This window comes from Lathyrus oleraceus, chromosome 6, assembly GCF_024323335.1.
Source record: "Lathyrus oleraceus cultivar Zhongwan6 chromosome 6, CAAS_Psat_ZW6_1.0, whole genome shotgun sequence".
Lineage (NCBI taxonomy): Eukaryota > Viridiplantae > Streptophyta > Magnoliopsida > Fabales > Fabaceae > Lathyrus > Lathyrus oleraceus.
Window position 1 is genome coordinate 303,257,937 of NC_066584.1, and position 24,385 is coordinate 303,282,321.

A 24,385-nucleotide genomic window follows, 5' to 3' on the forward strand; every position below is an offset into this window, starting at 1 on the left:
TTAAGGATGCATGTGGTTGTAAGTATGAGATGCAATATAAGAGGGGGTAAATTAAGGTTGCCCAATTTTTCTCATTTTTGCACTATGTTCTTAATTTTCTTTTGACTAATGACATGATCTTAACAATATAAGGTGCAGATAAATTAAAATGCAGGAAATGTAAACGACACAAGGATATATCTTATTTCCCCTTATCAAGCAAGGGCACATCTAGTCCCTTCACACCTTGAAGTATTATCCACTATATTAGATTTTTGTACAAGCCTCACACTAAGATCTCTCTTACAATTTTATAACATAAGCAAGAAATCACGCCACTTTCTATTTCACAAAACTTAGAGAAAACATATCACTTTCTTCTACAATTGCTTATCACCACACCTTGGTGAACAAGTTACAACAATATGATAAAATGATATTTTGGTTAACAATGATTTTGGACACTTTCCAATATACAAAAAATTGGATCTTCCCTTTCCAATAAACAATTCATAATTATATAGAACTTAAGTGTTCAAATGTTTCATGAAACTTTTCTATAATATATTAAAATTATGTAGAAAATGTTTCTCTGAAGTTTGTTATTGAACACTTGGAATTTAAATGAAATATTTCAAAATTTGAATGAAAGAGGTCATTTTAAAATCAGATGTATTTTGACAAAAATACATCATACGATGCCTCTTGGATTCGATGCAATGATTTGGGAAATTTTCATGAACATTTGCAATGAATTGGAATCACAATGTCTCATATTTTTCAAAAATATTGCAGGTGTAATCGGTTACACTTTTAGTGTAATCGATAACCACCCTTGAATGGTCATATTTTTTAGGCAAAACATATGTGTAACTGATTACACATTTAGTGTAAGCGATTACTGTGAAACTTTGTTTTGCAGGTGACATGCTTTTAACAAGTACAACAAAATTTGGTGATGACAACTAATTGATGATGTCAACTAATGTCAAGCATAAGTGATTAAGCGGATAAATATGAAAACCTAAATAATAGGGTTTGATGGACTTGACTATCTGATGATGGCAACCAAATTGAATATAAGCTCAAGTCTCATCTCAAGTAAACTCAAAAGAAAGCATCTGACAAAATCTTGAAGTATAAGAAAATCCTACTTTTCTTAGTCTGAGTGAACACTTAAAAGTAAAAAGGTCTTCTCGTAAAAGTGCATGGCTAAATCACATACACTAAAACATCTTATCAAACTGAATTTTCTCAAGAAAATATCTTCAAAAATATCTTGAAATTGTGCTAGATGAATTGGGAGCTGTTAGAACAACTATGGGATTTTTTTGTCTTTGCTAATTGATTGGGACATTAACCTAATCGATTAGCTCAATTCAAAATTGAGCTCTAAACAATTAGGGATTGGGGCAACATCTTAATGATGTTCAACAACTAGATATCTTTTATTTCTTATTTTGAACTTATAAATGGTTATATTTGAAGTATCTAATAGAGTAGCATTAGGTGGTAATCGATTATGAGGTCTTAAAAAGTATTAAAATCAATTTCCTTTTTTTCCCAACCTTTATCCATTAAATGTATGCCCCTTCCCTCATTTCAAACCATCCAAAATCGTGTTTTGACACTCTCCACACTCTTTCTCTCCAAAATGTTTCTCTTACTTTCTCTCACTAATATTTTAGCTGAAGTTCTTATGCAAGAAACTTCTTTTGTGAGTGAGGATAAGTTGTAATTCTGAAAGTATAGAATTGTAAAATTCACCAAGGGAAATTTTGTTTACACCTTGGGTGAATATTATCCATTTAGGGATTGTTTGAGTTGTAAGCTAAACCAGCAAAATATTTTTGGTTTGGGGATTGTATGATCAAGCCCTTTCCTTAGGTTCAAGATCAGCTCATGGTAAAATCGCATAGGTTCTTAGTTAGCACGTGGTAAAACCAAGATTAGGTTAAAGAATATGAAATATGCTTAAAGGCATCCAGGTGTCAAACCATCTTATACTTAACTGTTTAGAATTAGTAGTCAATTAGTGCAAAAAAATGATAAATTAAGAGAACATGCCCTAGGTCTTAAGGAATCACTTAGATATCTTAAGGGAATCAATGAGTAATTCAAAATAGAAATAAATAAACTTAGAAATTCAAAACAAGAATGTAAATGTTGTGACTTCCTTATAAAAAAAGTAATTGATCTAAGTGAAACCCTATGAAAGTTTATCCAATGGAAAGAGAAGTTTGACCTAATCTTATCAAGTCAAAGATTCTCCATAAATAAAAATGATTTAAGATTTAAAAAGGATAGAAAACCTAGGAAAGCTATAGATCATAAGGGAAAGAAATATTCAGTCTATAAATGCACACAGTGTAAAAGAATAAATCACTTAAAACTATTTTGTTTTGATAAACTAAAAATATATAAAGATAACAACCTTAGAACATTGTATTATTATTATTATTATTATTATTATTATTATTATTATTATTATTATTATTATTATTATTATTATTATTAAATAGTAGTTTTCTTTTACGTGGTTGAGACATGCATGATCATTATACTTAACCATGATCCTTCAATATCTTTCTTAAAATTTTCCTACTAAAATTCTAAATAACTAATTCACATAATTAATAATTAAATTTAAATGTATATTCATATTTCTATTAACTATACTCTAAGGATGTCAACGGGACAAGGAATATGAGAAAGATGTTTCTCCGTTTTCTGCCTCACTCCCAATGTTTTCCCCATTCTCGTTCCCAATCTTTGTCATGGAGGAATATTTTTCCTCATCCCCACGGAGAATTGAAAATCTACGAAGATCGAATGTTAAAAAAGTTCTATATTTTTCGATATGCCACTAGTATTTCGTTATTATTATTTAAAAAAACATATATTTTACATCTTTCTTTTAAAAAAATAAAAGCACGTCTTACATCAATAACAAAAACAAATTAAAAAATACTTGCAGTTACGAAAATATAACCACTAATTTTACTAATTAAATGAAAAATAGTTACTAATTAAAGTAAAGTGAAGTTGAAGAGTAATTATCATAAGCAATATGAATACGAAGAAGAGGAGATGAAGACAGGAGGAGATGAAGATGAGAATATAGGAGATGAAGACTAGAGGAGATGAAGAGAATTGAGAAAAGAAGAAGATGAGACTATGTGTACAATGTATGTAATGGATGCACTTTTTTAGGGTTTGGTACTTGGATAGTAAAACAATACATTATACAATAAAAAATAAAATAAAATGATCCAATAATGGCTCTTTATTTTCTAATATATAAATTATTTTTTATTAAAACACATGCACAATTATATAATTATACATTATAGAATATATAAAAACTAAATAATAAGATCGGAGTAAGAGAATCTGCAGGGCAGAGGATACTTTTCAAATTCCTACCCCAAAGTATTATTGGAGGATCCTTTTCCTCCATCCCTGTCTTCACGAGAGAAAAAATTCTCGACTTCGAAGCTCCGAACAGATAATCCCTACAAGGATCTATGTTAACATATGCAAATTGGCATCCCTACTTTATTCTACTAACCACTATCACTATTAATTCAATCATATAATATCTTTACTCGCATCTTGTGAGGGGCTTACCGACTAATTTCATAATTTTAAATTTGTGAAGGCCCAATTATTTTAGTTTTTCTAAAAAACAATTTTATACTGTTACAAATTTTTGTTAAAAAAAATACAACACACTTTTTAATAAAAATTTCAAATAAAAAATTGATTTGAATTGTTGTTCTTAAAATTTTATTTTAGATATTTCATCCTCTTATTGAAACTTTTTTATATTTTTTTTTAAATACTTAATTTTGAAGCTATTTAAAATAGATTTTCATAAAAATTATTTTTGAAATACAATTTTTAAAAAAAATCGTGATTTTGACTATGTTTTGATCTTTAATAATGTACGTTTATGTTATAAAATGTCAAAATTAATCTCTCAATTTATAAAAAACCGAATTTGAAAAAAATTGATATTTTGAAAAACATTTTCATAAAAATCATTTTTGAAAATACAAAAAAAAAACTATTTTTTAAAAGTTAAAACAAACACCCTTAATCATTGTAATTTATTTTATTGAACTCTAAAAATTGTATTATTTATCTTTTACCATTTAAACTTTTTTTTTCAATTTTAACTTCAAAATTTTATATATATTTTCTACTTTATTGATTTTTCAATTGAGAATGCAACTTATATAATATATACGCCGTCTATTTTTTAATTTATTAATTCAATACATTTTTAATTTCACTATAAAATATTAAAATAATTATTTTTTGTTTTAAATTAAAAAAAACTAATATAAAATATATTCATATTATATAGTTATTTTTATTTGAAAAAACTATAATATTTAATAATAATAAATAATTCAATATAATATCTCTGTGCATAGCACAATCTACTAATTATTATTAATAAGTAGTTTTTGTTTACATGGAGACATGTATCTATTGTTAATAAGTTGTTTTTATTTATATAAAAAAACTTATTTAGGTTTTATAGCTTTTTTAGAAATTAAAGTGAATGTTATTAAATAATAAAATAAGTTTTTATATAAATAATAATAAAAAAAACTTTTTTTTGATGTTTTTATTGATAAAAGAAATCTAACACGCCTTATTTATTTAATAAATTAAGAGGATTTAAAGAAATTATCTTTTATCCATTTTTTAATTGCCCGACTGCTAGAAAGAGATTTTTTTTTTAAAATAACCAACATTTTTAAAAATAATTCCAAAATAATAAATTAAAAAAAATAATTCAAAATTACCACATTTAAAAAAGGATGCGCCAGATGAATTGGCGCATCCCTTATGGATCAAGAGGAGACGCCTAAGGCATTGGCGCCTGCATTGGTAGCCTCATAGGAGGCGTCAATGTCCTTGGCGCCTACATTGAGTCTCATGAGGAGGCGTCAATGCCTTTGGCGCCTGCATGGTGTCTTAAGAAGAGGCGTCAATGTCTCTGGTGCTTGCATGTGTTGCCATGTTGGGCGCCTAGCCTCTTGTCGCATGCATTTTATATCTCCACTCTATAAATACCTCGCCTTGGATGCAATATTTTTCACATAAAATATTCCCCACTACCATATTTTCTCTCATTCAACTCCACTCTCCTTCAAGTTTTTATGTTTTAACCATGTCTGAATACATTCACAAGCGAAATGCTGATTTAATATTTTCCGTTGTTGCGTCTCCGATAAAGATTCGTCTCTGGAATACAGATTCGTTTGAACGTCTTAATCGGACGTTGAATAGTTGATTAGATGGAGAAATTGGAGATGGCGAAAGGATTAGAAGAATACAATGGATTGTGTCCACGTTCAACCAAAATGGATAAGTGTGTGAATGGATGGATATTAAGATTGACCGAGACGTTCGTAGGATGATGCATTACATGTTCAAAATTGTTTTGATGGTTGTAATCGCATAGTTCTTGTATTCTAGTTGTTTTAATTGTTTGTGTTATTGTTTATGTAATGGTATTTTTGTCACAAATGTAATAATATGAAATAAATTTAGTTTTTCATATATTGCAACAGAGGTACATGTGAATTTATCTGGTTGTGCTCGTTCCAACACTCAGACAGTTAGTACGATTGTGACCTGGCTGACGGTATGAACTACATAATCTAACCATTTTGTTCGTCGTATCCATTTCGGTTTGAATGTGGGTGCTGTTTGGACGACCCTTTTTCTTCCTTCGCATAACTTTGTTGTGTCAGACGATGCCCCCTTGATATTCTGGCAAGTAATCCTCTTTTTCTACTACAGAAAAACTAATTTTATAAACATTTGATAGACTGGTGACTCTATAAACGTCAGATAGCAAGTATGATGGATCCATTTGAACCTTTGAACATGTCGCAATGACATGGGAGAAGGGAGTACGAAAGGCTTGGAACTTTCCGCAGTCGCACCAACCTCTCTCTAGTTCGACTATGTACTGTCCCATCGACATGCCCTCATTGTGATCCATGGACTCGACAACACTATATCAACCTTTAGTGCGGTCAAACACCGTGACCACTTGTGTGTTTGCTTTGGTAGCTTCATGTCTAATGAATTTCATTGAAACATCACTAAACAACTGCCCAGGTTGCAACACTAAACTCCATTTGGAACGTCTGGTCTCAAATAACGCCCCTAGCCTGAAATATGTTGCCTACACCAAAGCGGATATAGGTAGGTTATGGATGCCTTTGAAGACAGAGTTCATTGATTCCACAAGATTTGTTGTCATGTGGCCCCAACATTGACCGTTGTCATATGCCCTAGTCCACTTCTCCAATGGAATATTGTCGATCCACCGTACTGCATCTATGTTTGTCAATCTTATTTCTTCGTGGTAGTCTTTGGAAGAAGGTTCTGATAATGTGTAACCTGCGTTGACAACCTTCTTCCGCAACGTCTTGTCTTTGATTTCTCGCATAAAATTCTAAGCAATATGTCTAATACAAAAGACATGCGTCGAAGGAGGATCTTGCCAGTCATTATCAATGTTATTATATGCACTAATGATTGAAGGGTGTCTGTCGGAGATCAAACATAAGTTAGGCTGTGGTGCAACGTGCAATCAGATATTTTTTAGGAAAAACTTCATCCCTCAGCAGTCTCCCCTTCAACAAGGGCAAAAGCGACTGGAAAAATATTGTTGTTTCCATCTTGTGCCACTACCATCAGTAATGTTCCTTTGTATTTCTTGTACAACCATGTACCAACAATTTGTATAATAGGTTTACAGAAAGAAAAATCTATGATGCATGGTTGATACGCCCAGAAGAAACGGTGGAATATTTCATTTTCAATAGCACACGTCTCATCTGGTCTATACGCGGGCAACGTTTCTAAGTTGATAATAGTACCTATATCATACTATTTTAGAGCCAATAGGTATTTTGGAAGTTGTTTGTAAGACTCCTCCCAATTGCCAAACACCTTTTCAACAGCCTTGCATGTGAATATTCACATGTAGGCGCCAAGAGCAAAGGCTACTCTACTTTGTCATGCATGCAACCAATCACATGTCTCCGTATAGATGTTAAGGTCATGAATGGTAGAGTAAACCAGAACAACTCTATCTGCAACGAATTATTGGGTGCCCCTTTGTGTGACGATCAAACTGAGAGAGAGTCATCCGGTCAAGCAAGGGGGCAAGGTATAAATTTAAAATACCTTAAACAAAATTATGCGAGTATAATATTGTCCGAAGAATCAACCGAGTACGAGAAAATAATTAAAGCTCGGTGTTATATTATGATTTTATTTGGTAATTTTTTATTTCAAGAAAGTACAGGTAATTCAGTAAATATTATGTATTTACCGTTGTTACACAACATTAATAAGGTAAACACATATAGTTGGGGTTCAGCTGTGTTGACTCATCTATATAGTGCAATTTTTAAAACTGCAAAAAAGAATACTTGTGCGTTTTTTTCATGTGCGTATTTGCTACAAGCATGGGGTTGGTCAAGAATGACGTCACTCGCCCCGATAAACGAGAACCCATTCATGTTCCCATTTGCAATAAAGTAAGTGTAACATTTTACCGTTTAATTAATTGTAAATAATATTAAATAATATTTTATATTACAATTAACTGTAAATAATATTTTTTAGTTTTTTTTATCTAAGGTGGTCAGTAAGGGGGATGAACTACAATAGGTGTCTGAAACACGATATTGTAGTCTATCGCAATCTATTGGACCACATTGGAGCAGACGATGTAATACTCCTACACAATTATATTTTAATTTAAAAATACTTATCAAATTATTTATCATCTAATCGTTTCGTATTATTTTACAGTTTATCTGGATGCCATATCTGGGTCTTGATCATGATGTGAACCATGACGATGTTGTAGTTTGGACAGCAAAGACACCAATTATTGGTTCACTACTGTGGAAATGCACCAGAGTGACCGGGTCAAACTGCAGTTCGGCATACAACAACAGATTTCAGAATCTCCCGCGTGTTTGGGGAATTGACATCAAAAAATAGTTGATGCCCAATGGGATTATTCCGACTGGAGAGACTTTGCAAAAGAGACGTGTCGTCAATGGAGGAATCGACGACAACACGTCTTAAACGAACCAGAAATCCATGGTGCAAGACCAACTCAACAATATATGGCATGGTTTAGGTCGGTAACAACTCAATAATTTGTGTATGAGCTGTGGTATTTGATGGATTCACGCCAACTAGCTTCGTCATCGTACGTCCCACAATAATTCCCCATCCAACACCAATGTCAAACCACCCAAACCCAACAACCAATCTCACAACATCAACCTACCACATACACACAACAACCAAACACCCAACTTCACAATCCATTCATGCCATTCCCCCAACAACCAAACACCCAACGTTGCAATCCATTCATGTCACCCACCCAACCACAAAACCAAAAATCAAACCCTACCCATCAACAACCATACGCTTCAACCACAACTGTCTATAGCCCAGATGATTCATATGGGTCACTTCATCGTAGCCCCCCATCAATGGCCACTCAAACATCCCATCACTAAAACACACAATCATTATTTAACTATAGTACGCCCCATGAACCATAGTACACCTCCTCATGAACCAATGTCTTAGGCGCCTCCTCTTGATCCATAAGGGATGCGTCAATTCATCTGGCGCATTCTCTTTTAAATGTGATTATTTTGGAGAGAAAATTGAAAAATTAATTATTTTGGAATTATTTTTAAAAATATTGATTATTTAAAAAAAATCCTAGAAAGATCTAGAAGGATGCTTTATTTTGGATTGGAATTCCTATGTCATCAATTTCTAGTTCTTTGGTTGATTACATCAAGAAATCTTATCAATTAAAGATATGATAAATTCCTTTACAATTTCTCTCCTTCTGAATGGAATATGATTAATGTTTGGTACACCCATTCATCCTATTCCACATATTCATATGTATTATTTCATTACCTCCGCTATATTTTAAATAAAAATAGTCATGGGTATAAATGGACACGCGAATTCGTCAATTCAAATCTAATAAATCCAATAAGTATTCAATTCATTTAGTTATAGGTATATGCCCGACTCAACCCGTATAACTTTTGCTTGGATATTAAATTTGAATTTTTTAACGCTTGGATATTAAATTTGAATTTTTTAACTTATGATTCCGTTAATCCAATTCGTTGATATGAAATTTTAGTTATTTGTTAATATTTATTTTATTTTATTTTAAATAAAAAATAAAACTTATATACAATGAAATCTTTCATTTAACATTTTCTTTCATTTAACATCAATAATGTTATTATTAGAATAATATTGGACTAATAAATTTATGTTATTTTAAAATTAAATGTTATTGCTGATTTGATTTTGTATCATTTTTAACATATAAGTTTATGAAAATAAGATGATTCGTGGAATTTGCTAATACGATTAAGTGATAGTAAATGAATTAATTTAATTTGATATTATATGATGTATTTTATCTCATATAAGTTTTAAAAATATTAAATTGTGTTACATTTATTTTAGAATTAAGGAAAATGTATTAAAAAAATTATTTATAAATGCAACACCCACGTGCCCAATTAAATATGTAAATGAGCGGGTTGGTTCAACTTGGTTTTGACTTTGATATTACGGGTTGGATGATGAACGCAATTCATTAAAATTTAAATGTGTTGGATAATAAGTTGTGCCAAAGTCTCATTAACATAATATTTTTTAATAATTTATGTTTAGAAAGTGCGTGTAGCACTTTAATACTACATAGCCATGTTGAATTCGTCTAATTTATTTTTTTCTTCAATTTTTCTTCATAAAATTTAAATTTCAAAATTAAAGAATTTTAAATTTAAAAAGCCTGAAATACTAACCGAGGTGAAAAGTTCTTGGTATTGGGTTCAAATTTCACTTTAGGATAACTTTTCACCACTTCATAACTACAATAATGGGGAAATGTTTTAAATCTTCGATCACTTTAATAGTGTCTTGATTGTTGACCTAAACGAAATTTATTTTAAATCATAACCGTTTGTTTTATTTATTAATATAAGAATATTATAGAACCATAAATATTTTGTTCAAACAAAGACAAAATTACATCATCTAGAGAAGAATCGAAATCCAAAAATAAAATGGTTAATCGTGTTAATTTGAAAAGGAAACATAATCTTGTATTAAGGGAATTTGGAAACAAAAAGTTGTGTTGCATCAATACAGCATGATGTTTTTTTTCAAATTCTTACGATTAACCATAGGAATTTGAAAAGGAAATATCGTGTAGTATTGAAGCAACACAACTTTATGTTTCCAAATTGTATTTTAGAGATTATGTTTCCTTTTCAAATTCACATGATTTATCATTTTATTTTTGGGTTTCAATTCTTCTCTCGATCATGTTATCTCTTCTTTGTTGATCAAATGTTTATGGTTTAATAATATAACGAAGTTTATAAAAAAATGATTATAGATCAAAATAAATTTCATTTTCTTAAGCACAAAATATCAAGAATACGGTAAAGTGACAAAAGATAAAAAAAAATACAAATATAATATACTACCTTAGCATTCCAATATTGAACAATTTTCCGAGAAAGGGCTTTAGTCTTCTTCTTGCAAAGTGACGCAAAGTCATCCATTGTTATCACTACCTTATAAGAACTTTAGTCTTCTCCTTGCATAAAATATAAAATGTAGAAATGACTTTAATCTTCTCAACCAAAACAACAACATAGCTCAACAAAAACAACAAAAATAACATAAAATATTTTACTTAATTATATCAACAAAAACAACAACATAACTCAATAAAAACAACAACAATAGTTTAACAAAAATAATAACGTAACTAAATCTAATCAATTAAAGCAAGAGTAACGCCTTTTAATCGATTAGATAGACGTATAATCAATTAAGCGATGTTGTTCATTAGGGTTTCCTTTTCTGACTTAACCTAATCAGTTAGGTTGTTGGTCTAACAGATTAGGAAGCGACCAGGTCCATGGATTGTTTCCTTTTTTAGCCAAACTTTTTCTATATAAAGGAGTTATTTCCTCACTTCTAAACACAATATTTTTCTAAATAATCAACTCTTTTATCTCGCTCACTCTCCTTCTTTTATAAGTTTTATTCACTAGAAATCACATTGGCGAGAGAATGAAAATTTTCATTTGAGAGATGTGTTTTTCTGTTCTGTGTTGAATTTGTATATTCAAGAGTTTCATTCTCTTTTGTTGTTGTTGTAGATTTGAAGGTTGCATGTTAAACCTAAAAAAAACTTGGTGTAAGAGTGTTGGATTGAATCTGTGTAAAAGCTAAAGTTATTGTTAGTGGAAATCTCAAGAGAAAACTCTTAGGGACTGAAGTAGGTCGTGTGGTTTAAGGCACAACCATGATTATCTTTTGTGTGATCTTTCTTTCTCTATCTATTTAATTTTCTGTTATATACCTTTTCAGATGCTTAGTTTTTTCTTTTATCTTAGTTTTTTCACATAAAGTATTTCGATTTTTGAAGGAAAGGATGAAAAACATGATAAATGTTATGGACTTTTCAATTTAGGTTAATATAAAACATTTGTATTATGTTGAAATAATGAAATAATAAATGGCAAGGTAAAATTATGTTCAAGTGGCATGAAAAAAATTCCCAATCAGCACGCCACATAGGTATAATGAGTGAATCAAATGACTCAAAGGTCTAAGACAACATAATTTTTATATTTTAAGATTGTAATCTTAAGTTTTTTTTCCAGAGGAATAAATCAAAATTCGTCTAATGCCTCGGGGACAGGGATGACAATTTGGTTCATACACATTGAGTACCTGCAAAATATATTCATAATGGGTAGGATAAAAACCCATGAAATAGACTCGGGCATGGACACAGGTAAATATCCATTAAAATAAGCGGATATGGGTGCGGATACGGGTACCTTAGTATCCAACCCGCATCATATCCGAACAATATATATTCGTATACTATCATTTATATTATTATATAAAAAAGCATGTCTATCAATTTTTCAAAAAAATATCATTATAAAGTACCACACGTTTTAATATAAATATTTGTTTATTTTATAATTCAACGATAAAATCTTTGAGATTTTTTAAATAATATTAAAAAAATTTAAAATATTTGATATTTCATAATTGATCGATTTACTTTTACTATAAATACGGATAACGGGTACATGTATGACATTGATATCCACACGAGTTTGGGCTCGGGTACGGAGATTTTTTTAAAATTCGGGTATGGAGACGGGTATTATAGAATTATTAAACCTTCAAAAAAAATCTTTTAAATTTAAAGAGATTTTAAATAGTATTTCATAAAAACTATTTTGTAAATATATCTTTTTTTTTAATTGTAATTTTGATCATGTTAAAATCTTTTTAAATGAACATTTAAGTTCGCGAATATCTAAATTGTTGAACTAAATATGGTTTAAAGAACAATAATCTTTAATTGTGTAGTTTTGATGATAAGAATATAATCGAAAATAATTGATACTATAATGTATTTGTTTCCATGTGTAGAATAATTTTTAATCATCTACATGAAAAAGGGAATGATCTTCTTGGTCCAAATAGACATTTGATCATCTTCTCCCATGATAAAGGGAATTATCATTTATGCCCATGTAGAAGAAATGAGCATCATGTTAACAAGTTTAACCACTTATACCTCGAATCAAATATGATCATTTGTACTCAAACAAATATGATTATATATACTCAACACAAATAATCAAGTGTATTTATATGAAGAATTGATCACATGTGCCAAGATGACAGAAGACTTGATATGTTGTGTCATCGTAAAGAACATTTTTTCAATTGTCACATCATGATAGTTGTGTCAGTACAAAGAATAAAAGGATAAAGTTTCGTACATATAGTACAATTCTAATGGCTCAATTCCAAAAAAAAATGATTGGCGATGACAATTAACAAATCAAATATCCAAGACAAATATAAAAGAATTAAATTCAAATGTTTAGGGTGACCAACAAATATACTATTACTCAATCATTGCAAATTCTAAATTATTTGCAGGTCTTGTGAACCATCATAATATTAGTAAAGAACAAAAACTTAGACACATATCCTCTTTTATTTAATATTCTTTCTTAGAAAAGTTGTCACTTATAACCTAACTTTATTGAATTTATCACTCTAACTTTATTGAATTTATCATTCTATGAGTTGTTGTATGCAAACACCTTTGTAATTTTCTAATTTCTAATATGTGAGGTGAGAAAGTTTTTAAAATTTTAAGTCAATCGAGTCATCTAGTATGAGGCAAAGAAATTTAAGACCGATTTGTCTTAATGATTGTCTATAATTATATGTAATTATAATGAAAATATTTTAAGTGTGACAGAACTATCATCTTGTCAATAGAGGTGTTGCGACATTGATTGTGGTTGTCAACACAATTTATTCTTTATCATAAAATCGATAAATAGTAGTATTGGTATCTTCCAATTCAATGTTGTCGCGACGGTTTTTGCAATAACAAACAGTTTTTTTAAACCTTGCTTATGATTAAAATGCCACGTTTAGTAGCACAGAAAATGAAGGAAAAGAAAAGTGTGCATGGAATCTGTGCTTTCGATTTCAACATTTGGAAGGGCATTGAAGAGGGGGAAAGAAAAATAAAATGGAGAAACTCGCTATAAAAACTTCCTTCAAATTTGGAGACAAAAGAAGACTACGACTTCAAAGCAAAATAAGATATTAGTTAATAGTTATTTCAATCTCTTAATAGTATGTCAATCGTACGGTTGAAATCCCAACATTTTCACACAAGGCTTATCCTAGAAGAAAATCTTCATCTCTCAAGGCTATAAATAAGGCACAAAAGCTACCTCACAAAGCATCAAAAATATTGGTTTCTAACCTCTAAGTCTTATTATTTTTGTTTTCTTTTCTAGAATCAATATTATGGCTAGCCTAATGAGATCACTTCTTCACATTGGAAGTGGAAATGACCATAACCCTTTAACAATGTCTGATGAACACATTTTGGAAGAGATTTATTCAACACATGTCCATAGTGACACCAAGTTTGATGCTCAATCTCTTTTCAACGTTGCTGGAAACATCCTTACCCGTTCAACACATGTTGTTGATAACGTTATGCAAGTATGCATATACAAAATTTTGCTTATAAATAAAATATCTTAATTTTTTTTTAAAGAAAATACAAACATGAATGGAGGGACACATACCAAAACCTACAAAAACAATATTCTTGCATTTGATTTTTGTTTTTATTCATGTTTTTTTTGTTTTGAGTTTTGCCAACTTGTAATGTATTATTCTGGTTCATTTTATGTAGTATTATTGCTTCAATTAAATAACATTAACTTGTTTGATTATTATAGGGACATCAAGGAGTTCTGGAGCACTTAGATTTCATTAATCCACCGGCTAGATTCACTTCACCATTGTGTACTTTGAAGCAAATTAATTTTGAGGTATATATTTAATATACTACATTCCCATAATGCTACAATGAAATATAAGTAAAAAGACAGTTCAAAAATTGATATAGTTAATCTTCATTTTTATAGCAGATCCATTAACTTTCCAGATATCATTTTTGTTTACATTTTATTCCGGATGAAACAGTTAGATAGTGTCAGAAGAATAAAGAAAAGTATGTAAATACAACATTATATAATATTCCTGATAACTGAAATTGAATTATTTTTTTTCCAAGTAAGGTTTTGTATAAGAACCTTGATTGTGGAAGAAAACAATTTAACTTAGAGAGTAAATTGAGTAAGAATTACAAATCAAATATTGTTATCTCATAATTTTTTATAACTTCGTTAACAACTCACGAGGAGCCAAACCTATTAAAAATTATATAAATGGTCAATTTAAGGGCTCTTTTGTTATAGATTACAATAAAATATTTTATTTTATTTTAAGAAAAGCATTATGTATTGTTTTTTGTTTCAAATTGTCTCTTGGAAATCTTTAAAAAAAAAACTTGTAGAAAGAAATAACTTTATTTTGTATTTCTCTCTCTTCTTTTAAAATAATTTTCTTCACACGCTAATCAAAATAGCTTTTTATTTTCAACATAAAATTACTACTTTAACAAAAAGATGTTTAAAAAAAGAACTAACACATCAAATGGCTTCGAACACTTTTGGCCTTTCCCAAATAAGCTCGTAATTGAAACCAAGAAAAACCTTATCCAATGAATATTAGGTTTTGTTTTATCTAAAGATTTGGTGCCAATTTTTTTAACAACTCTAATAAATTCAGAAATAACTTTATTAAAATTCATTTAAAATGGTAAGAGACTAGGTATATGAAGGGGAGGGAAGGTGAAGAGAATCGAGGAATTTTAATTATGAAAGAGGAGAGAATATGAGATATTTTATTTATAAATATATTTGATTAATAAGAGGAGAGATGTTTTAAAACTAATTTATTCTTTTATCCTTCTAATTTTACTATAACACTCATAAGACTCATGATATTAACTTTTATAATTCAAATGTAAATCTATTGACAAAATCTACATCATGAAAGATTTTATAAAAATATAACAATTATAATATATATAATTTTAAAAAAATTATTAAATACAATAAAATCTAACAAATTATTATAAACAAAAACATTACAATAATTAAAAAGTAATTTAAAATATAAAAAATAAAATAAAAACTTTTAAACACATAAATATAATGATAATAAGATGACGATATAAAAATTCAAGAAATATAAAAGAAAGATGAAATTTGTTTAAAATAAATTTTTTTAACATTTTAATAAATTAAATTTATATTTAAATAAATAAATAAGAGTAAATACATAGATATAATAAATTAACTTTTAACATTATATATCCATTCTATTTAAGTCCTTCCCAAAAAAATCCTAAGAAAAAAAAAACAGTCCAGAGCAAGTTTATTTGAGGGTTCAACTTAATTTTTGATCCGTACGGACATGCAGCAGGCTTAGTACCGCTAACGACTATAAGTTACAAAAGTTCTTCCAATGTTTGCGCCCGCCCCACAAAAAAATGAGTGAATCGGGATGCGGGTTTAAACGTGAGCAAAACAGACATATCCAGCAAACCAACCGGCGTTCCTCCCAAAAAGAGTCCAAAAGAAGACATTTAATTTTTTTTAAATGATAAAAAAAACTTTTATTAAAATTTATTAAAAAATTTGTATACTCCTTAAGGTGCTGGTTCTTCTTAGGCAGAGGCATCCACTAATCTAAATTCTTCTTCTGCATAGACTCTAGTAATTAATTGCTTTATGGTGGCAGATGTCATGCAAGGCACCAGGTGAGGAAATAGCTTACAAAACAACACTATCAATCCTAAATAAGCTGTCAAACTATTCATGGGTTGCAAAAGGAGTACTTACTCTTTCTGCTTTTGCACTTGAATATGGAGACTTCTGGTTGCTATCACAGTATCAATCAACAGAACCACTTGCCAAATCACTAGGCATAATCAAGAGAGTTCCTCAACTCACCAAACCTCAAGCACTGAAAAAACACCGCAACGCAATTCTGGAACTCAACAATCTGATCAAAGCAACATGGCAAGTGATTGATATTATCATTGAGTTGGAAAGACTCAACTCACATCATGATATCAAGGAAGTTCCAGCTCTTGCACCAGCTTTGGAACAATTCCCTGTTGATGTCTATTGGGTTATCATCACCATTGTTGCAATTGTTACTCAGTTTGAATGCCTCACTACTGATTCGTAAGTTTCAATATTATTGTAGAAATTGAAATCTTGTACATAATTAAGTTACCTACATTAATAGTTACTGATATTTTATTTTTAAATTCTCAGGGATAAGAGGCAGGACTTATCTCAATTTGGTCAGAAGATTAACATAATAATCAGCAAATTGAGGAAGCATGTGTCACAAATCACTATCCAGATTGGTAATTATAGCTTGTAACATATATAAAAATTTACTTATATGTTTTTTTTTGTCAACCTCAAAAGTAAGTGTTTTCTTGAATTTTTTAAAATTCACAGATGAAGCAGAGTATAACAAGTTACTCAAGAAGCTCTTTCAAACCCCGACGGAAATTATGGAAGTGTTTAAGGTGTTGATTTTTTGGAAAAACACTCCAAAAACACCCATCATCTATGATGGTTCCACTAAAACATTGGTTAGTATTTATCATATCTTAATTTCTTAATACAATGTGAAATGAAAGTAAATAGATTTTCTAGAATAATTAGTCTATGTTTAAATATGTTGTATAATTAAACAGGTAAATATTGAAGTGTTGAAAAAGAAGGATGTGTTCTTGTTCATTTCAACCCTGGAAATCAGTCAAGAAGACATGTCAATTTTGATTCCAATTTATGATCATATGAAGAAAACAGGAAGCCAACACAAGATTGTGTGGGTTCCCATTGTGGAGGAATGGAGTGATAGGTTGAAGAAAAAATTTGATTCTTTGAAGTCTAAGATGCCTTGGTATGTGTTGCATCACTTTGCACATATAAAAGGCATCAAATACATAAAAGAGGAATTGCATTTCAAGCAGAAGCCTTTGGTTGTTGTGTTGAGTCCACATGGAAAGATTATACATCAGAATGCATTCCATATGATTCAAGTTTGGGGAGTAAAGGGATTCCCTTTCTCCAAATCCAAAGAAGAATCAATGACCCAAGAACTAATGTGGGTTGATTCCCTGCTTGTTGACATTGATATAAAGATTAAATGGGTAAGTTTTTTAATGGTCATAAATCCTACAATCTCTTATTATGATGAAAGCTCTTATATATTAAGATAACATTATGAATTTAACAACTACATAAGGTTGGCTGACAATGAACCAAAACAACTCAAACATAGTTCATGAGTCAAATGAGCTGAATATAAGAAAAAAAAAATTAAGTTCGTTAACTAAATGAATTGAACTTGAACTATATATAGTTTAAGAAAAATACTATATGGAAACATTTAGTTATATCTGATCATAATATCGTGTAGTCAGTCATGCTCGTAATATTAAGATGATAAAAAATATGACTAATAAATTTCATATATTTCCTTTGAAAAATGAAGGAGGAGGAAAAGTATGTCATCATTTATGGCGGCAAAGATAAGGAATGGATTCAACAGTTCACTAAGTATGCTGGCATCCTAGCAAATGATGCCCGTATTAAGCAAGTGAAGACTTCAATTGATCTGTTTTGCTTGGAGTCTCAACAACCAAATGTTGTTAACAACTTTTGGAAAAAGGTAGAGAGTTTGTTTGTGACCAAGATGCATGAGAAAACAAACACAGTAACACAACAGGTTGAGAAATTGCTGTCATACAAGAATGAGACAGGGTGGGCAATTGTAACCAAAGGGTCTGTTGTGACTTCTGTTGGTCATGGGACTACAGTTTTGAAAACAGTGGCAGAGTTTGACAAATGGAAGGATGTGTTAATCAACAAGGGCTTTGAATTTGCATTTAGAGAACATCATCATAAGGTTGCTAGTACCGTTCATCTCTGCTCCCACCTTGAGATTCCTAATGTTGCTGGAAAAATCCCAGACTTTATTGAGTGTCCTGATTGTCACCGCACAATGGAAGTGTTTATTAGCTACAAGTGTTGCCATAATGGGGATAAGGTTAATGGTGAGCATTAGGTAGCATTGTGGGTATTTAGCATTAGAGAGCTATGTATTATGTTTAATTATTGCATTTTTTTCTTAGTAACTTTTTATGGTCATTTCAGTTTTATGTACCCGAATGCAATGTAGCCAAGAGTCATGCATTATCATTGATCACTGTAAGATCAAGAATGCAACTAGAATAAGGCTATTTGTTAACTTTGCATTATTCTGTTGTATGAATAAAATGTTAAGTCATCTCATGTGTCTTCGAGATTTCACATGAGATTTTTAACCTCTACTTCCAAAGCTTATAGTACTGTCATATATTTCTTCTCCAACTGAAAAATGTAAATTATGTCTATGACAAGACTTTTTCACATCATGACCATGTGTTTAATTATAAGACTAGTAAGAAAAAAAATAAGGGACATCGAAGACAAAAGTTGTCTTTTTTCTAATGAATCTATAAAAAAAAATATAAGTGGAATCTGAAAATTTTATTTTTAACAGTAAGAGTTGTACGTTTGTTGTTCTTCTTCTTGTGTTCTAAGCTCTTTGTAACATTCTTAACTTCTATTAATTTTTATTGCTCCAGTACCCCCTTTCAATTTTTTAAATAACATAAGAACTACTAATCTAGTAATTGTTAAACAATCCATGCCGGACCGATATCTTGACTCAATCCTATATTACTTGATTATTGTTTACTTTGTTTTTTTTACTATTATTTTTTATTCATCAAAGGGTTTGCTAATATTTCTTTTAATATTATATTGGCCATTAGCTATTCTGGATATAGGATTAATTAGTTGATACATCAGTAATTGTGCTATGATAAATTGACATAAAACTACAGAGTGAACTGAGTACTTAGGATTTAGATGGACAGCATCTATATTCTTGGGTCATCGGTCGAACTGGCCAATTAGGTTATAACTGTTTCGCACCTAAAGCAAGTTATGATTGTGTGACAGCAAGATAGTGAGTAACTAAAACCTTGAAGGTAACGGGCCAATATTCTAGAACAGAAAGTTGCAACAAGGGAAATAAACAGAGATTACAATTAAAAGAGAACAGAGAGAAGGCGAGGAGGGGGAAAAATGAACAGTTTGTATAAAATACGATTCAATTAAATTCACGCAATGAATCTAAAGAAGGGACAATTACATGGACAATCATACAGCATGTTTTTAATTCTTAGAAAACTTTACATATGGGACAAATTCCAACCGAAGGCAGAAGAAATCTCATCCCAATTAAAACAAGTTCAGACATCATATTATAAAGAAGTGAAACTCAAGCTCATAGAACAGTACCGCAAACAAATGTTGGTTGTCATGTCCATCATCTATTTGTTTTGTTGAGGACGCTTCATTTTGAGAAGATGTGATAGTCCAGCTATAACATGTAACCGGCTATTTGGGACACCCGACTTAGCCAGGGCCCTTCCTTTGTTGTCAATAAGCACAAAGCAGGGGACATAACTAACATCATAATTAAGGAGCTGCACTAGCAAGAATTAATTATAACTCAACACAAAGTCATCATGCGAACTATAAATAAACACACTTTAAGAGATCACTTACGGTACTGTAAAATAGGTTTTGTCTAATGTGAACAGGTGAATTAAGTGTTGCATCATGCACAACTTTTATGAACCATTGGATTAAGCTATATACTGTAATGGTGATAATTTGATATATATATTACTACATTCAATGACAATTAGAGAAGAAAACAACTCATGCTAATTCCAAGGCTTACCATATATAATCATCATCATAGAAAATAAGGGCTGATAAGCTAAACAAGGTAATGCATTTTGAATGAATAGAGTATTGAGAATAAGATACCTCTGGTAGCCACTTCTCATTCTCAGCATCAGCCATGACAACATTAAGCCAGTGAGTGTTCCTTGTTTCCATTTCCAAAACAAAATTAACCAATGAATTACAGAGCCTGCATTTGGGTGAGTAAAACTCGAGCAAGGTCGCCTCCTTATCACTTGCCAGAGCGGCAGCAAACGCTCGCTGCTCAGCCTCTGCCTGCTCCAAACCATTGGGAGTCCCTTTCTTCTTGTTCCATGTCAAATTCAATTTCTTGTTAGGTTCCAAGGAATTTCGAGTTTGAGAAGTTGAAGAATTTGAAAGAGAATTGGCAAAATTAAAAGCTAATGATCCAAGGTTTTGGAGAGACCTGAATAACCAAGGAGGCTCAAAGTTGTTGCAGGGGTTAGGGTTTTGGGGGATTTTAGGGTTAGGGTTTTGGGGGATTTTAGGGTTAGGGTTTAAAGCATCCCATGGCCATTTCAGACAAAAAGAAGATTGCTTAGGATTAGGATTCGAAATCAAACTCATTTCATTCCCTGCCTCTTTGGAATTAGACTGAAAGGATTTTATGGACATTTCCTAGAGGACTGTTTAGATTTCCCAAGAGTAGACTCTCCAATAGAAAAGAAGATATTTTAATTTTAATAAATTAATTAAATTAATTAAATTAGTAAAGATACGAGAAGGGGAAATCAATATTAGATTGTCTCTGCATTTTAAAAAGTTGCCAATTTATTTATTTTCATTCCCAAGTTCACTTTAAAGATGAAATTGATTTTCTAAATATTGTTGAATTGAATGTAAAATTATTTCTTAAAGGTTTAAAGTGACATAAAAACCTTTTTAGCAAGTCTAGAGTGAGGCCAATTATATTTTTTTTATTCTTGGATTGTCCCGATGTAGCGACACATGTTTCTAACCCTCGTTAATTTTGTTAATTTTTAATAAGGTGGATTATGGGAGAACTTGTTATGATTTCACTTGAGTATATGCAGAGGAATAGAGTTAAATCCAGCTTTGATAGAAAAGTAATGCTCAAAGATAAATTCCTGAGCCTAAAATTGTAAGGTTCATGAGAGAATGACCATTTTCTTGGTTTGAAGTGAACAAACTATGAGAAAAGTTATTTTGACATAAAATTTGATATTGACACAGTATAATCAAACAATGTCCAACTTATATTTTGAATAGAACAAATCATGGTTATTTGTGCTTCTTTTGGATATTTCCCCAAACCCTCTTCCTGATTTACTTTCAGAATTTGTATACCAAATTGGTTATCTGTGTTAGTCTTTCTATGATGACTGCATTTCGTTTTTCAGCTTTTCATTATATGCACTTTTGCTCGATGCCTAAAACCAAGTTTGATGATATCCACCTTTCCAGAAATAAAATGCTGACAATGTAGCAAAGATTCGGAAAAAAGATTATGTAATTCCCTAGTTTGGATTACAGAAGGTTTTCTGCTTTTCTCATTTGTAATGTGGTCTACTGCTAGTAAGTTTTACAGTTCTGTTTCTCTGGTATTCAAATGCTGCTCTTGAACTATTAAAGGTATTTTAACTAATATATCATCAGCTAGTAGCAAATAATGGAACTCTATGCGAGCCCATTGATAAAGTGCGATAGGCATATACAGAGCACATACATGAAACCCTACAACAAAATGTTCGCATTCATCGCGATACCCAATACTAATGTTTGGCTACACCAAAACATAACTACATATCAGAGTGTGAAATTGGGCCCAGATAATCTCCTTCCAGGCCAACCAGCGCCTGAAACTCCCTCTCTGCCTCCATCCACTTTGTGCCAATCACCACAACTCGAACCTTAACATCTTTTGCAATCTTGGGCATTTTCTGATTCATGAAGTATGGATTTTCACCGAGAACATACTCGTAACCAGGCATCTTGCTGCTTGAGAGATAGGCGTTCTCAATCGGACCAATCCGCATGAAAACCCCATGCTTAAGCACCTTATGGACGGTTCCCTCTAATACCTCACCCTTGAACATCTTGAAGGTGACAGCATTAAACACAACAGGGAAGAGTACATCCCCGGTGTGTTGTCTAACTTTCCCCTCTCCTATTTTATCAAGTGTCGTCACCGCAAGAAAGTATCCCAATTCCTTTGTTGCCTTTTTAGCCGCAAAGTCGCTTAGAAGACGGATGAGGATTGCCCGCTGAAGCATAAGACTGCCTGGCTTCAGGTTCTCTGCAGCAATGATGACATTCCAAGCAAGCTGCACTTTGAGAAACATGGTGCTATGCCTCGTAATGTCTTCTTCCAGGGCATACAAAAGTATACTCGTGTCAGTATATTATACATAATTTACAAAGGCATAGAAACAATCGACTATGTTAACAAGATCAGTTAACAAGTAGTAACTAACAGTGCAGCTGCAGTAAAAACAAAAGACTATGTTTGGATGAACAACAAGTTTGACAAAATTAGGGTGACACTCTGATTTTATTGTAGCTCCAACAGTCACTCACCATGATACTTACAATCTCACTGTGAATCCAAACATGCGCTAAATTGATGATCATATTGAGTGGTTGGATCCAAATCATTAACATAAAATGCAGTATCATCCCCAATCAAAGACGAAATGCATAATGCAGTTGAAAAATCACATGCAAAGTTGAGAAAAACTATTACAGTGTTTCTTTCTCCAGCAACTGATTCTACCCATAAAAACCCCATTCTCAATTCGGAAGAATTTAGATATAGGTTAATTCAAGATTTTTATACAAACACATAGTACTTAGCAGAAAATTGAAGAGAAAAAACCAAAAACAATAATCTAAACGAGAAATAACATGCATATTGATGAATTCGTAAGAGAAACATAACAATGTGATGATCCAAAATATAAAACTATGAAAATTTGTTGAGAGGAATCAGAAAACTAACCGAATGAAGCAACGAAGAAAGGGGAGTGAAGAGAGTTGTTAGGGTTTCTACTTTACTTTAATTTGAGTCTTGAAATGAAATGAAGTTGAAGCCCCTTCGTACATCGAATAGCTCCTTTTTTTTCTTCCTTTTTTTATTACACCTTCTTTTTTTTAATAAACATAATTACATTTTTGTCCTCTAATTTGTTCTGTCTGAAATTTTGATATCTAGCTTTATTTAATAAACCAATTTACCTTTTCTTTTAGTTTTTACATTTTAATGTTTAAGGTAAGAGCCTGCATTGCTTACATTTGTTTAAAAGACTTATACTTTTGTAATATATTAAAAAATTCATTTTAATTGATTAAATTTTTTTATAGTTATTTCATTGAAGATTTATCAATTAGAATATTAAAATTTAACTTTTAAAAGATTTAAACTCTAATCTTAAATTTTATAATATGTGGTAATCTCTTGCGGTGTAGGGTTGTCAAAGGTTTTTAAGATTATTGTGGTGTAAGAACAAGCTCACGTGAGAATGGTGATAGGTTTTGTATGTAGTATTTTGCATAATGAATTACGTTTCTTTTAACTTCAAGATTGAGATATTTATAAGAACATCATGGGTCTGGGTCTCAGATCCTAAGAAGATAGATTTTATACTTCCTATTCTTATGATCGTTGATAGATGGTAGTTATTTCTCATGTTTGTTTTGGGAACATGGCTACCTCTATTTGACCCCCTCTCTCATATTGTTGTAAACTAGAGCACCTCATCTCCATATTTTTACAAGAAGGAGATGATCAATTTGGGAAATGGCGCCATAACCAAATGAAGGTCGCTTGTTTTAATAAAAGAGCGGCTAGGAAGATGGTATAAGCGACATATTACGTCGTTTGTCCTTAGTGAACCTTTTATGTCTCCTATCGTGGACCGTTTACAAATATACCAATACCTGGTCCCTCAAGCACGAGGACTTGGAAAATGTGAAGTGATTTAGTTTGT

The 24,385-nt window shown here is 31.0% G+C and overlaps 3 protein-coding genes across 5 annotated transcripts; 1 reads left to right on the forward strand and 2 right to left on the reverse strand.

Moving 5' to 3' along the window:
• Positions 1–13,956: 13,956 nt before the first annotated feature.
• Positions 13,957–18,935, forward strand: LOC127091094 (protein SIEVE ELEMENT OCCLUSION B). Its single transcript, XM_051029637.1, has 7 exons — positions 13,957–14,175; positions 14,418–14,510; positions 16,330–16,778; positions 16,872–16,966; positions 17,064–17,200; positions 17,306–17,764; positions 18,109–18,935. Exons 1-7 carry the CDS (start codon positions 13,975–13,977, stop codon positions 18,679–18,681), a joined length of 2,007 nt encoding a protein of 668 aa, XP_050885594.1. The 5' UTR covers positions 13,957–13,974; the 3' UTR covers positions 18,682–18,935.
• An 821-nt stretch (positions 18,936–19,756) lies between these two features.
• Positions 19,757–21,222, reverse strand: LOC127091095 (uncharacterized). 2 transcript variants are annotated; one of them, XM_051029638.1, is made up of 2 exons: positions 20,502–21,222; positions 19,757–20,152 (listed from the first exon to the last, which is right to left on the reverse strand). In XM_051029638.1, exons 1-2 carry the CDS (start codon positions 21,051–21,053, stop codon positions 19,997–19,999), a joined length of 708 nt encoding a protein of 235 aa, XP_050885595.1. In that variant the 5' UTR covers positions 21,054–21,222; the 3' UTR covers positions 19,757–19,996. The 2 variants fall into 2 exon arrangements, with proteins under 2 accessions (XP_050885595.1, XP_050885596.1); XM_051029639.1 differs by having other exon boundaries at positions 19,757–20,157.
• A 795-nt stretch (positions 21,223–22,017) lies between these two features.
• Positions 22,018–23,559, reverse strand: LOC127091096 (DNA-directed RNA polymerase V subunit 7). Of its 2 annotated transcripts, none has more exons than XM_051029640.1 (2): positions 23,398–23,559; positions 22,018–22,761 (listed from the first exon to the last, which is right to left on the reverse strand). In XM_051029640.1, exon 2 carries the CDS (start codon positions 22,739–22,741, stop codon positions 22,199–22,201), a length of 543 nt encoding a protein of 180 aa, XP_050885597.1. In that variant the 5' UTR covers positions 22,742–22,761; positions 23,398–23,559; the 3' UTR covers positions 22,018–22,198. The 2 variants fall into 2 exon arrangements, with proteins under 2 accessions (XP_050885597.1, XP_050885598.1); XM_051029641.1 differs by having other exon boundaries at positions 22,018–22,764; positions 23,398–23,541.
• Positions 23,560–24,385: the final 826 nt, after the last annotated feature.